Source organism: Egretta garzetta, unplaced genomic scaffold, assembly GCF_000687185.1.
Source record: "Egretta garzetta isolate BGI_Z169 unplaced genomic scaffold, ASM68718v1 scaffold180, whole genome shotgun sequence".
Taxonomy (NCBI): domain Eukaryota; kingdom Metazoa; phylum Chordata; class Aves; order Pelecaniformes; family Ardeidae; genus Egretta; species Egretta garzetta.
In genome coordinates this window covers 1,706,878-1,719,391 of record NW_009258299.1, presented here as the reverse complement: position 1 = coordinate 1,719,391, position 12,514 = coordinate 1,706,878, and the positions used below count along the sequence as shown (strand labels likewise).

Here is a 12,514-nt window from a genome sequence, read left to right as displayed (position 1 = left end):
GAAATTGAAATTTTTGAAGAAACAAAGCACGTAAAACACCTTATCCTTACTCAGTGGACAATCAGTTCTTAATTTCAAGAAAAATCAGATCATTGTTTGTCCTGATTGATTCAAATTCTGTTTTGCTAGAAAGTGAATTCTGCCACCTCCTCCTTCCTTTTGGGCTAATCATAGTTAAACCCGCTGGCCACAGAAATCAAATCCTTTTAGATTACTTTGAAGATTTAAAGCTTAACAAGGGCTATAGGGTATCTATGCTGAGCCAAACTGATCTTGTTTTTTAAAGGCTCCAGTTTTGATTATGGAGTGTGTTGCAAAAAAGTTTTTATATTGAGAATTGACTTTTCACCAAGTAGTTTTATTCAAATAATTGAGGTTTTTGTAGGATCATAGTATGACTACATGACACTGGATGAAATTACTCATGTTTGTCTCTAAAAATGTAAGTCATCTGTAAAATATGAATCTCGCATATGTGTTGATATAGAGTAATACATAATTGAGGTCTTGCTGGATTTTTTAAAGGAACAAAGGCGTAACAGGTTAGCCCGGGAATTGCCTTCTGCTGTGCCACGAGACAAGGTAATTAAATGTTGATTTTTATTTATTTATTCATTTAAAGTTTAATGCATTCTCCTTTGAATTAAGTATTGGAAACTTTGATATGCGGCCCTAGTGACAGCCTTGGGAGCTTCCAGGTATTGACTCTTTTCTTTCAATTTCATATTTTCTTCTTCTAAAGATGCAAGTTTTGGCAGGTTTTAAATCTAGGATTTTTGAAGATTTGCCTATAAATTTACATTAATATTACACGTATTACTTGAATGTCATCTGAGGTAAGGCTTAAAATGCCTGCAGATGTTGAAGGTGGAGTCGAAACTTGCATGCTTAAATTTATGGCTGAGACATGCTGAGTTCAAAACATAAACAAGTCATTTAAAATATTCCGTGTGCCAACATAGTGACTTGGTGGTTGTTTGGGTTTTTTTTAAGTCACTCTTAAAACTGCAATTTATGGCAATCTTGCTTTCTTTGGGAGAAGATGGTGGAGGTGATGTTTTCAGTTTATCAACATAATCCAGTCACGTATTCTGTCTCTGGAGCTTGCTTAGTTTTACCAGGTTTTGGGATTAGTTCAATGACAAATAAGTAAATGGGTGGAAGAACCAAGTGTGATGGAAAACATTGCCTGGCTGTAGCAATGAATGGTCTGACAATCAGCTGGAATTATAGACAGGTATTTAATACTATGTGAAATATTTAGAAGGCAAACACACAGATTATAGTTTAAGCTCCTCGCAGGTTGTAACAGGAATTAATACGGCTGATAGAAATGTTCATGAAGTTTGTTAACTTAAAAAGTGAGACAAAGTCCTAGAATGGATCTAATATTACTGCCTTTAATCAGTAGAAGCCAGCTGATGGATGAACTGGGAATTTAAGGCAGCTATCTAGAGATTGCTTTCAGTGTTCTTTGATCCTTCTTTTTATTGACCTCATATTTATATCAGTGGAGGAGCTGAAATGAAATTGAAGGCCAGATAACCCAAAAATCTTTTAACTGTCTTGGAGATGCTTTTTTTTTTTTTTCTTTTTTTCTGTTTATGTTACTGTTCTGCTTGCAAATCAAAAATATTTTTGTTTCTGGATTTTCAAAGTTGCTAGTAAGTAAAAGTGTATGAAATTTGCTAGGTAGATTTGGTGGTCTTCAGTTGAATTTTTTTTTTTCCCCCCCTCCCTGCATTTTTACCTTCCTTAGTCTACTAAAGCTCCAGGTGCATTGACACCTGCTTCCCAGGAGGCTGTTACTGCTGCTTCTGCTGAGGCTGATGGCAAGGTCTGTCTTGATTTTTCCTATAAGCACTGCATGCACATTTCTGTTGTGGTGCACCGCAAGATAGTATGGAAAGCAGTTTGTATTTAGTGCTCTGTCACTGACGCAGTATGCCCTACAGAGTATAGACTACTTGGCATTACTGATTTTAGTACGTGCAGTGGCAGGTTAAGGTGTGTCATGAGGTGGCAGTCGCCCCTTTCGGTTTGAACTCTTGGTTGCAACATATTGTGGTGCAAGTGTACAGCGTAATTTGCCTCAAGCTGTAGTCAATAGATTGTTTGGTGCAACAGTATTGTAATGAAAAGTGTTCAGCATGGTTGTTAAACTGCATGTTTTTAATGTGTTGACAGTTAAAGAAGGAGGAAGAAGATAAGCTAAAACTGTGAGTTTCCTGCTTCCCGCAGGGAATCTTTATAGGCTTTCTTCAGACTGAACCTCCTTTTTGTCATTTCCCGTAATTGTTCAATCCCTGGTTTACTTATATTTGTGAAATGTGTTCTGCAGTGGTTTTTTTACATTTTAGGTGTGCTGTCTCTCATGTTAAAATAACAGTTCCTTACTGTAAAGACTTTTTTGCTAATTGCTTTTGCTTGTAGTCAGAAAAGAAGGGTAGTCAGAAGTTGTATATTAGGAGTACCAAGAGGAACTCGGGCTTTCTGTTTCATTGCATATGCACATTTAGCTTCTCGTACAAAGCTGCCATTTCTGTCCTGAACAAAGTAATTAAAGTAAAAATCTAGTCAGTAGTAGAGTTTAAACTATTTTTTTATCAGAGTTTTAGAGGTTTTGCTATGCTGCAAACATTAAAAAGAAATCAAGAGCCTACTGTGAGGGTACTGTTGTGACTTAAAAAGTTGCAGGAAAGCTGCCAAATTTGGTTTAACTTGTGTTTCCCACAAAACCTGTCCTTTATTAGGTGGTACCTACTCAACACACTTTCTTGTGAAAGAATGTAGCTTTGTTTCTGAAACTGCTTTGGAAATAGAGCAGGCTCCACAGTAACACTGAATGAGCGGCATAGGGATTTTTGCCATTTTGAATAGCTGTCTTGCAATCAGAAATAATGTAATGGAGCTTTCCTCATCAATGGGTCTCTCTTAGCAGAGGTTGATTTGAATTCTTCTAGTTTTTTACAGTGCCTCTGAACAGTTGTGCAATTCTAATAAAATTTCTGATGTGCACAGATTAGCTGGGTTTCCTCCTAGTATGCAGCTATTGGTATTCTGTTTGCCATACTTTGTTTTTTCTCACTCTTCTTTTTTTTAGACTCAAGATCAGCCTGTGGTGTTTTAATTGTAAATACAATAGATAAATTTAGCTTATTTCCTTCCATATCTGAAACAAGACATAAACAGTAGTAGTTCAGAGCCTTGAATGACCTTGAATGTTTTTTGAACAGCAATAGATTTTTAAAGGAGAGTAGTAAATAGAATCGGTACTAGGCTTATGGAAAGGTACAAAATAAAAATTATCACTGTTCCACAGCAAAATAATTTTTTTTTTAAATACAAATTTAACATGTGGTGGATACTATCTACTAATATTTCTTTTGTCTGTTGAATTGTCTGGGTGTTATGTCCTTTTCTCAGGAGATCAGTGAGTCATTCTTTACCTGGAACTTCTAGAAACTCTGATTTTCACTTCCAGAGGATGGAGATTTTTGTTTTGTTTTGGTACAAAAAAAAGCTGCATGTAAATTGAAGTCTAGCAACACAAATACGTTCATAGCTGTGGTACCCAGGAACATAAATGTGCATATTTGTTGCTGTTATTGTAAGAAACTTCAGTTTACATTGAAATAAAATACCAAAGAATTTAAATTAAAGTTTTCCAAGAGCTGTGGTGATCTTCAAAACATACTTTCAAAATGATGCTGATAGTATAGGTTGTATTGCTCCAAGGATGTACGGTAAAAGTGGTAAAAGCCACATGATTTAGGAACACCATTCCATATTTCAAAAGTGATTTGTAGACTCTTAAAATGCTGGGGAGCTTCTCTATGTGAGGCATTTTCGTACCATTATTAGGAAGAATATGAGTTTTAAAAGCTTTAATTTTATTGATACTTTGTGTCAGCTGTTAGCAGCAAAGGGAGAACAAAGGTGGGGAATGTGAAGAATAGAATGAAGGGAATATACATACGAAAATCTCGTTTTTAGTGAGTCTTACCTGTAGCTCAGTAATAGCAGATTTGATCAGACACCACTTTGCAGTGCCCAAGTTCTAACTCTTCAATGTTTCTTCATTGTGCTGTTTGTGCAGGTTGCTCCTGGAGCGGGAGATACGTCTCAGGAGCCTGGAACAGGCAACTGGAGGGGAATGCTGAAACCCTCAAAAGCAGAGGAGGTGTCGGCAGAGGAAAAATCCAAGCCAGCTGCAGCCCTGCCTGCTAGTCCTCAAAAAGGACATGCTGTAAACCTATTAGATGTGGTGAGTCATGAAAGACAAATATTTCCTCTTTGTAGTTCAGGCTCAGGAAAGAAAACATCTGAATTCCAAATCTTGTAACTTTGCTACTAATATATGATATCTTTGTAAATAGTTACCACTACAGGGACAGGGAGCTGTAGCCAGTCTCTTCTGCTTTCCTGCTTGCCCAATCCTTCATCTTAGTTCATAGTTTCAGCCTGTAATTTGGGATAACTGGCTTCCTTTCACAAGTTCCTGTGCAAGTGAACTCCTTGTCTGGATTGCTCTTTGTACAGAAGCAAATCTCCGCTCATGTCTTAATTCGAATTCCTGCTCTTTTTTGCTGAAGATGGCATTTTTATATTGGAGGAAAAGAATCATTAAAGACAAAAACCTTTTAAGTTAAAAATAGATGGAGATCCTTTAAGTGTCTGGAGAGCTTAGTCCCTTTAGTGAGTTTTTAAAAAAAGTTTAGTAGAGGTGTCCTCTGACCTTTGTTGTTTCACAGATGGATCTTGACATGTGTCTAATTTTATTTGTGAAGAGTTAGCGGTATGTTGCAAGACAAGTTACATCTATCAAACTACCAGACTAAAAGAGCCGTTGTTCATTTTAGACTCCACAGTTTGACTTTCATTTACTTGTGCAAATGAGCAGAAGTGGTAAACTGAGGTTTTTATTTTTTTACATAGCCTGTACCTGTTGCACGCAAGCTTTCTGCCCGTGAGCAACGAGATTGTGAAGTGATTGAACGACTTATTAAATCTTACTTCCTTATTGTCAGGAAGAACATTCAGGACAGGTAAAACAAAACTTCCTGGAAATGTTTAAGCCATACAAATGTTATATCTCAAGAGTCATGTATATAATCTTGTTATTTTGTCATGTTCTTATGTTCATAAGCAGAGAGAAAATATGATTTATTTATTTTTTTTTTTTAAAGAACGGGCAGCAGCAGTAAAACTTGACCCTCTACAGAATTAAAAAGCTTGAAGAAGCACTTTTTTTTCTCTAATGGTTTGAGTTCTGTATTATGTTAAATGAAAGGTTTAATTATTTAGGAGATGCCTGCTTTTCTGGAGGATACTGCTTAAAGATTTGTCTTTTTTTTTTTAATAAAGAATGATGTAAAACTTAGCTTTGCTTAATACTTTGTGGAAAAACCTAATGTTTTATATATACATATATATATATATATGTATGAAATTTTGGGAGAAATAGGGGAATCTGGAAACCAGGGTTTAGAGTGAGGTAATAAAAGTTCTATTCTATCCAGTAAATTAATATTCTCCTCAATACAATTTTTAGTATTTCGTGGCAGGGAATTGCTTTGTTTACCTTAATTTTACTGAAGTGTTAGTACCAGTAGTATTACCTCCTTCCATAGCCTAAACAAACCCTTCACATTCTTTGCAGTAAATACGCATACATAACAGAAAAAAACCAAAATGCTATCTCAAGCATTATGAATTTGTTGTTAGCAAATCCTCACCCAATTCAGAAATATTTTTAGGAGATACCTCTCGAAGATGGTACTCGTGTCTATCCCATATCATACTTGCAGAACTAATTCAGGCTCTTACTTGGATGGTTTGGATGGTATCTGTACCCACACAGCTTTGAACCTGAGTTTTGGGTTGCTTTCGCTCTTAGCCAGGTGACTTCCAAAATATTCTAGGCTTCTTTCTTAAGCTCTTCTTTTGGTAGAACTTCCAGTGTATTGGCTTGAAAGGAGAATGTAAATTGAATTACTTGAGTACCAATAGATCTATACAGTCTGATCATGATTTTGCAGAAGTCTTCCCACAACTGGGTAGTAAGAACCATAAAACAGCAGAATATAGTGGGAAAATTCCCAGCCAAACTTGGAAGTATCATGCCAAAAACTCAGATGTGTTGATGGATCTTGGTTGATCTTGGGTCTGGATGTTTAGACTTGTATGGTCCTTGTCAAATTAATTCTGCAGTGACAATTGCAGCACTCTGAGAATGAGCAAAACCTCTTGGTCTGCCTTGGTTTAGATTTAGGGCTATGAGCACATGAGAAGAGTGATGTGGTCACTACTTAAAAGAGTCAGCACTGATTATACATCAACTCCCAGTCCACTCTAGGTGCAAAATACTGCTGCTAAGAATTACACCAACAAGGTTGTCTAAAGTAACATGGTTTATTTCTCAGCTGGGAACAATCATTTGTATTTTTATTGACAGTTACTGTCAGTCTGATGAAATAACCTGAGGTGCACTAATTCAATTATTGATCCTGTGTTTATATCCCCAGATTTTGGTACTGCGTGAATATGATGATTTGATTTTCTCAGTACTCATGTAAATATCTTACCCCACTTTTCAGAATTTTACTGCTACACATATCTTAACTCCTAAAGAAAATCAGGTTCAGCTAGATTCAACACTTGGATTTATTTTTTTTTTTTTTCAGGAAGTTTAGTGGCATGGAAATCAGAGCTAAGACAGTGGTTTCTTTCAGGTGTTTTAGCCTGACATAGAGCTGAAAAATGTTATTCTACAGATTCTGTAGTGTCTTTCTGATGGATTGTTCTTGATTCTCATCGGTTGCTGTCTGCCTCCATTCCAGACAAATATATTTTTCACACTTAAACTCCATTTGTAGTTTTAAATTGCCCTCATGTTATGCTCTCTGGTATCAGAGATAATGTGGCCCAGTGTTTGAACAGTGATCGTGTTTCCAGTTTCTCTGCTAAGTAAGACTGGATATATCAGTTCTTTCTTTGCCTCTTTTCTTTCTCATGCACACATTCAGATTGATTTTAGGGTTGAAATACTTACCTTTTTGTCATGCCTAGCTCAGTGGAGACTCAGATTGGTCTCTAGTGAGCAAAGTAATTTATTCTTATTTTTTTTTCTTAGACTCTATATATTCATGTTCTTTACCATGCAGCTATCCTATCTGGAAGAAATTCAACAGCTCTTAAAGTGCACAAGATACTGCATTTACTTGAGAGAGTTGTTATTTATGGTAGTGGTAAATTCCTGGTAGTTTGAGCCAAGGTTGTATGTAGCCACTTGCTCACACTCTGCATTCTTCAGTCTAGAACGGGCCTGATATTGAATAATTCTATCTGAAGAAACAATCTTTATGTGCTTGCAGCGTGCCAAAAGCAGTGATGCATTTTCTGGTGAACCACGTGAAAGACACTCTTCAGAGTGAGCTGGTAGGCCAGCTTTATAAGTCCTTGTTGTTGGATGACCTTCTGACGGAATCTGAGGACATGGCACAGCGCAGAAAAGAGGCAGCTGACATGCTAAAGGTATTAAAAAGATCAGTAGCTCATGGGAGTACTTAGTTAAATTGAAACCATTTTTGGAAGACTTGCCTTCTTTTTTGTTTTGCTGCTTTTTAAGAGTATGCCAGTGTATTGCTTCTCTCTGCTAGAGGAATTAAAAGCAATACGTGACCAGAAAGCATTAGGCAGATTGAGCAGTTGGGAAGAGGTGACTTAAGCTATATTTTAGGCATAAAGCAGAAGCTCTGATCTGGTGTTATTTTCAGTTAGACATTTGGTTTTAATAATTTGCTTCTATTTAACTTTACTTTACAGTGTTCAGCAGCTCTCTTTTGGGGGATTAAGCTTGCAGCGTTTTAAGTGCTGTTCATGTGTATGCTTCACCCAGAGCCGACTGGCAAATGGCTGGCGTATCTAGACAGTACCCCGTTCCCAACAGTGGAAATGTTGGGACTCGCTTACGATGGCCCGTGTACATCTGTCTGGCAGCGCATTGGTGACACGCCTGTGCTACAGAACTCTCAATTTCTTCATTGTTCAGTTAACGTGGTGTATCAGAGTCTGCTATGGCTGCAGCAGACACACGCTGCTTTGGATTGAACTGCATAGAAAAAGAGTCCCTCTGCCAGTTCAGCTCACTGAAGTAGCAAGAGGTGCTTCTCTCTCATATGCAGTGTGGTCAGACAGTGCGTGTTTGAGAGATTGGATACCTTGAGATGCCGCTTGTCCAAGACCACCTGCAGCAAGCTTAATCTCCGCTATTACATGATGAACATTTGAGTGAGGGGAACTGTTAACAACAGTCTCTTAAACTGTAAACTTTATAGGGCCAAACTCATAGCTCAGATTTCCCTAAATTTGAGTAATACCTTAAATTATGTTAGTATTAGTTGGTATTCGGAGCTTTTAAATTTGCAAACTTTAGCAGACTAGACTGTAACAAGTGCATCAGAATGCTAACTGATATAAAATGCGTAGTTTCCCCTTTCTTTTGAGGAAGGTTTAAAGCATTAAAACTGTGTGTGGTGAAAAAGTCTGCCCTTCTTGAGAATTTATTTATAAATACGAAATGTTAAGACAAACATAGGTGTTATTGGGAACACTGAGTACGTAGAAGTTGCCTAAAATAATGACAATGAGCTCTCTTTGCTTCTAAGTGGAAGTTAGTTTTCAATTAATTTTTAATTCTTACACCTCTAGAGAAATGATTTAATGACATCCGTGCCGAGTTTCACCATTACCTTTTGCTTTGTAGTATTTTCCACTTGCCTAACCTTTTGCAGATGGAAGGCTTCAGAGCTGTTAATCAATGTTGTTGCAGGTTGTGACCACTCATTTTATAATGATTAGCTTGAATTTGATTTTTGATGTCACACTTCCTAGACTGCTGCTGTTATCTTGTTGAGAAATCTCTTCAGAAAAACTAAGTAACTTTGGCTTTTCTGTCTTCCCGTGTGCAGGCCCTGCAGCGAGCCAGTCAGATCATTGCAGAGATTCGTGAGACACATCTTTGGTGAAGACCATACCAGCCACACTATTTATATGCATCGGAGGTTACATTGACTTGAAAATTGCTAGGCATGGTATACGGAGTAGAACTTTTTATTTATGAACTCTTATCTGTGTACTGCAACTGTGTAAATCTGCTGATGTAAAGACAGTTGGTTTGATTTGCAAAGAGAAAAATATGCTGTATTTTGCAAAATAAGTCATATTTAATCCACATAATAAATGGCTCTAAATGTTTCCATACCAGCTTTCTGGTGCAAATTAAAGCAGACCAAGTCTACTGTCTCAGTGACAGTCTCATTTGAACTTGGGGGAAAAAACATTAAAGTTCCAGTGCCTGACTTGCTAAACAGGTTGCCTGTGGTTAAGATGGACGGTGTAGTCTTGTGGCATAGTTTTAAGCTGCTTTTTCAATAGAAGTTTAAATACTGTGAGGAGAAGAGAGCACCGAGTATTTTCTTTCATGAATATATTGCATGCACTATGACAGACGGAGGTATCAATTTTATAGCACAGTAGAGATGTCTACCGTATTACAATGTATGTGTGTCCCCATTTTTTTTCCCCCCAAATGTTAAAACTGCAGACAAAACTTTGAACTTCATTTAATGGAGTATCATGTAGGAAGAGTTAGCCTGGAGCTTGCGAACAAAAACAGCCTACTAAAAAGTGGGTGCAAAGTTATTCATGTGCACTGGAGCTTGTGTATAAATGTTGGGGATTCTAATCAGGTACAAGAACAGCTTCCCCTTCCACCCCTCTGGGACCAAGCCCCTGGACCATCTGATAGTGAACTTGTTTTGGCAGAACTGAAAAATAAAAACGGATTTCAAAACTGTTATGGGATAGTAAGTGTTTCTTTTAAAAACAGATTAAGTTGGCCAGGGAGAAGGGGATCCCCACACCTTCTTCCAGATTTTGGAATGTATGACAGTATGAAAGAAAATCTGTGGGATTGGAATATTTATACCAGAGATTACAGCTATTTTTGAGGAGATTTTACTGTGCTGTAAGTAGCTTTTTTTTTTTTTCTTTTTTTTTGAGGACAATCCTAAAATTAGGGAACTTTAGATTGGAAATTAAGTTGATGAGTTATTTTTTCTGATTATAATTCATACAGATAAATAGTGATCACACTAGCCTTTTAAACATATCACTTTTTATGAATAATAATTTATTTAAACTCAAGCCAGCACACTTGCATGTACTTTTCAAGCAGATTCACTTTTTCTATAAAGTAAAAATGGTGTTGCTCATGTTTTGTATCTTTGACACAAGGTGCATGAAAAGTAGGACACCGCTGTTAGCATCTGGGGCTTGCTTTTAGGATACCGGGCCAATGTGGTGAAGCTTTTATTACCAGACTCGGTTCCTTCCCCGCTTCATCAGTTACGAGAAACGGAATTCTTCTTGTAAGCAGCTAAAGGTGGACAATTTAAAAACCATTAAGACCTCAGTTTATGAGAAGGTCTGTTGTCTGTTTAAAACTGCGTTTTTCTCCTGGTACCCTTCACTTTGGCACCAACAGAAGCACCAGGAGTTGAGCCTGACAGAGGCAACTTTTGATGCGTGATGAGAAATACTTCACGCAGAACACAGAAAAGTCTTCTGTAGTTGTGAACAGCCTGAAATGTCATGATGTGAATGCGTTCCCTGTAGCGAATACAGAGGAAGTCATTTTAACGTCTTGCATTGTACCCAGGGCTGGTAGTTCTCCAACTGGAGAAACGGGACTGTAGCGGAGTTGGAGGCCGAGCCGCTCTTCAAATGCATTTTGGTGAGCAGTGAAAGCTCTTAATAGTTTTGCCAAAATTGTTACATTTCTACTGGGAATTCGCTTGACGGGGCTCTCCCTTTTACTTTTGACGTCCAAGACGTTTGTTGTCAAGAAGGCAGAGCCGTCCAGAAGTGCGCTGCTACCGAAGCTTTACCTCCCAAAGGTCAGTCAGCAGTCTCTCGTGAAGGAATATTCTGGCTTGGGAAGTTTTCAAATGCTGCGTAAAGCAAATGAGTTCCATTTATCTAAGAAATTCCTGCAAGTGATAACTGGCTCTGTAACGTCACGTGGAATTTCCACCAGGTTAATTAACTTTCATAAAAATTTTTGATTTGGTATTGTTCTGAGTGCCAAGAAATGAACTTGGATTTGTAATCCTTAATGTTCAAGTCTTTGAAAATCCATGCTGTAACAACCCTGTTATTAAATAAATGGATAATACACAACATTAGTTATCCCGGAAGTAAAGTTTTGACTCTGTAGTTCAGGTGGCCGGACTTACATGTTCTTACAACTTACTGGTAGAACTACCTATATTTATAGAGCCTTACGTGTGTTTGCTCTTGCCCTTGTGCAATTCTGCTTTGTTAGTTCCTGTACAGTTCCCCGAGTGACAGTGTAGATGGGCTGGTAGTGGCTTTAGGGACATGGTTTAGCGGTGGGATGGCAGGGTTAGGTTAATGGTTGGGCTTGATGATCTTAAAGGTCTTTTCCAACCTATAATGATTCTCTGATTTTATTAACGGTTTCTAAGCAATCTGTTGCCTGGAATTGAACTAAAATACTTGAAAGGCTACCGTTACTGCCACCATTGAAAGAAGAAATGACGGGGAAACTATGGACAGATAATAGCCTCGTGAAGGCGGCAACTGAAAAATTCCCAAAATAGACTGATGGTTTACAAATGTCTTCTAGTTCACCTCCTAAACTATTCTGTGATTCTATTAATGGTTTCTAAGCAGTCTGTTGCCTGGAATTGAAACACACAAGCGTGGGGCAGAATTGTCACAGCAGCTAAGTTGAGCCTTGTAAATGTTTGGTGTCAATACCTGACCTATGTGTGGTACTACTGTAACCAAAACACAGCATCCCTATGTGATCAGAGTTTGTCAGTACAATAGTACAATAAATACAGCCTTTTTAGAACTCAGTTTCAGATTTCACTGAGTGGAGCCGATGGGTAAGGGGGGGTGTCCATCTGCTTCAAGCTGTATTGTGAAGCAAACAACAAAACTTCTGTAAAACTTGCCTTTACCCTATGCTTTATGGAGGATTGGCTCTGAAAGATGCCAGATTGGATCCCGCAAGCTCGGGTCCCTGCTTTATGGCAGACAGCAGGGGAAACAACCTGCCAGCCTGTTGTGCCCCTGTGGGTAACTTGAATTATCATCCGGAGGGTTTGTTTTCTTCCACAGTTAAAGCCTTATAGTTACGAGAGCGATTGCTAGCACTTTCTGTAGAGGCTGACAATGTCAAATGCATCTGCGTTTTAACTTGTGGCCAGCTAAACTCTGTGCTTTGAGGTGAGAGCTAGGTGGTGAATGCTTCAAAGCTTAAGGGAAAACCAGAGTAGACCACCCGGGTATGGTTCTGTGCCCCGTGACGCTGTTTGAAGTAGCGCAGGTGCTTTCATGCTCTGAGAGCTCCCTTTTAGCGTCCTTACGGCACCCCCTTGCACCCTTTGCCTCTTCATTGCCAGCTGCCACAAGCATGTCA

General features: G+C 38.2%; 1 protein-coding gene across 2 annotated transcripts in view; it reads left to right on the top strand.

Annotated features, from left to right (window-relative positions):
* Positions 1–12,514, top strand: part of DNM1L (dynamin 1 like) — a 41,955-nt gene that overhangs the window by 18,617 nt on the left and 10,824 nt on the right. Inside the window, exons 13-18 of one of the 2 annotated variants that reach the window (XM_035894033.1) lie at positions 526–582; positions 1,760–1,882; positions 4,100–4,267; positions 4,939–5,048; positions 7,377–7,536; positions 8,973–12,489. In XM_035894033.1, coding sequence (XP_035749926.1) covers positions 526–582; positions 1,760–1,882; positions 4,100–4,267; positions 4,939–5,048; positions 7,377–7,536; positions 8,973–9,029 — 675 coding nt within the window. In that variant the 3' untranslated portion in view covers positions 9,030–12,489. Of the gene's footprint in view, positions 1–525; positions 583–1,759; positions 1,883–4,099; positions 4,268–4,938; positions 5,049–7,376; positions 7,537–8,972; positions 12,490–12,514 lie in introns of those variants that run through there. The other variant, XR_004841966.1, reaches the window with a different exon arrangement.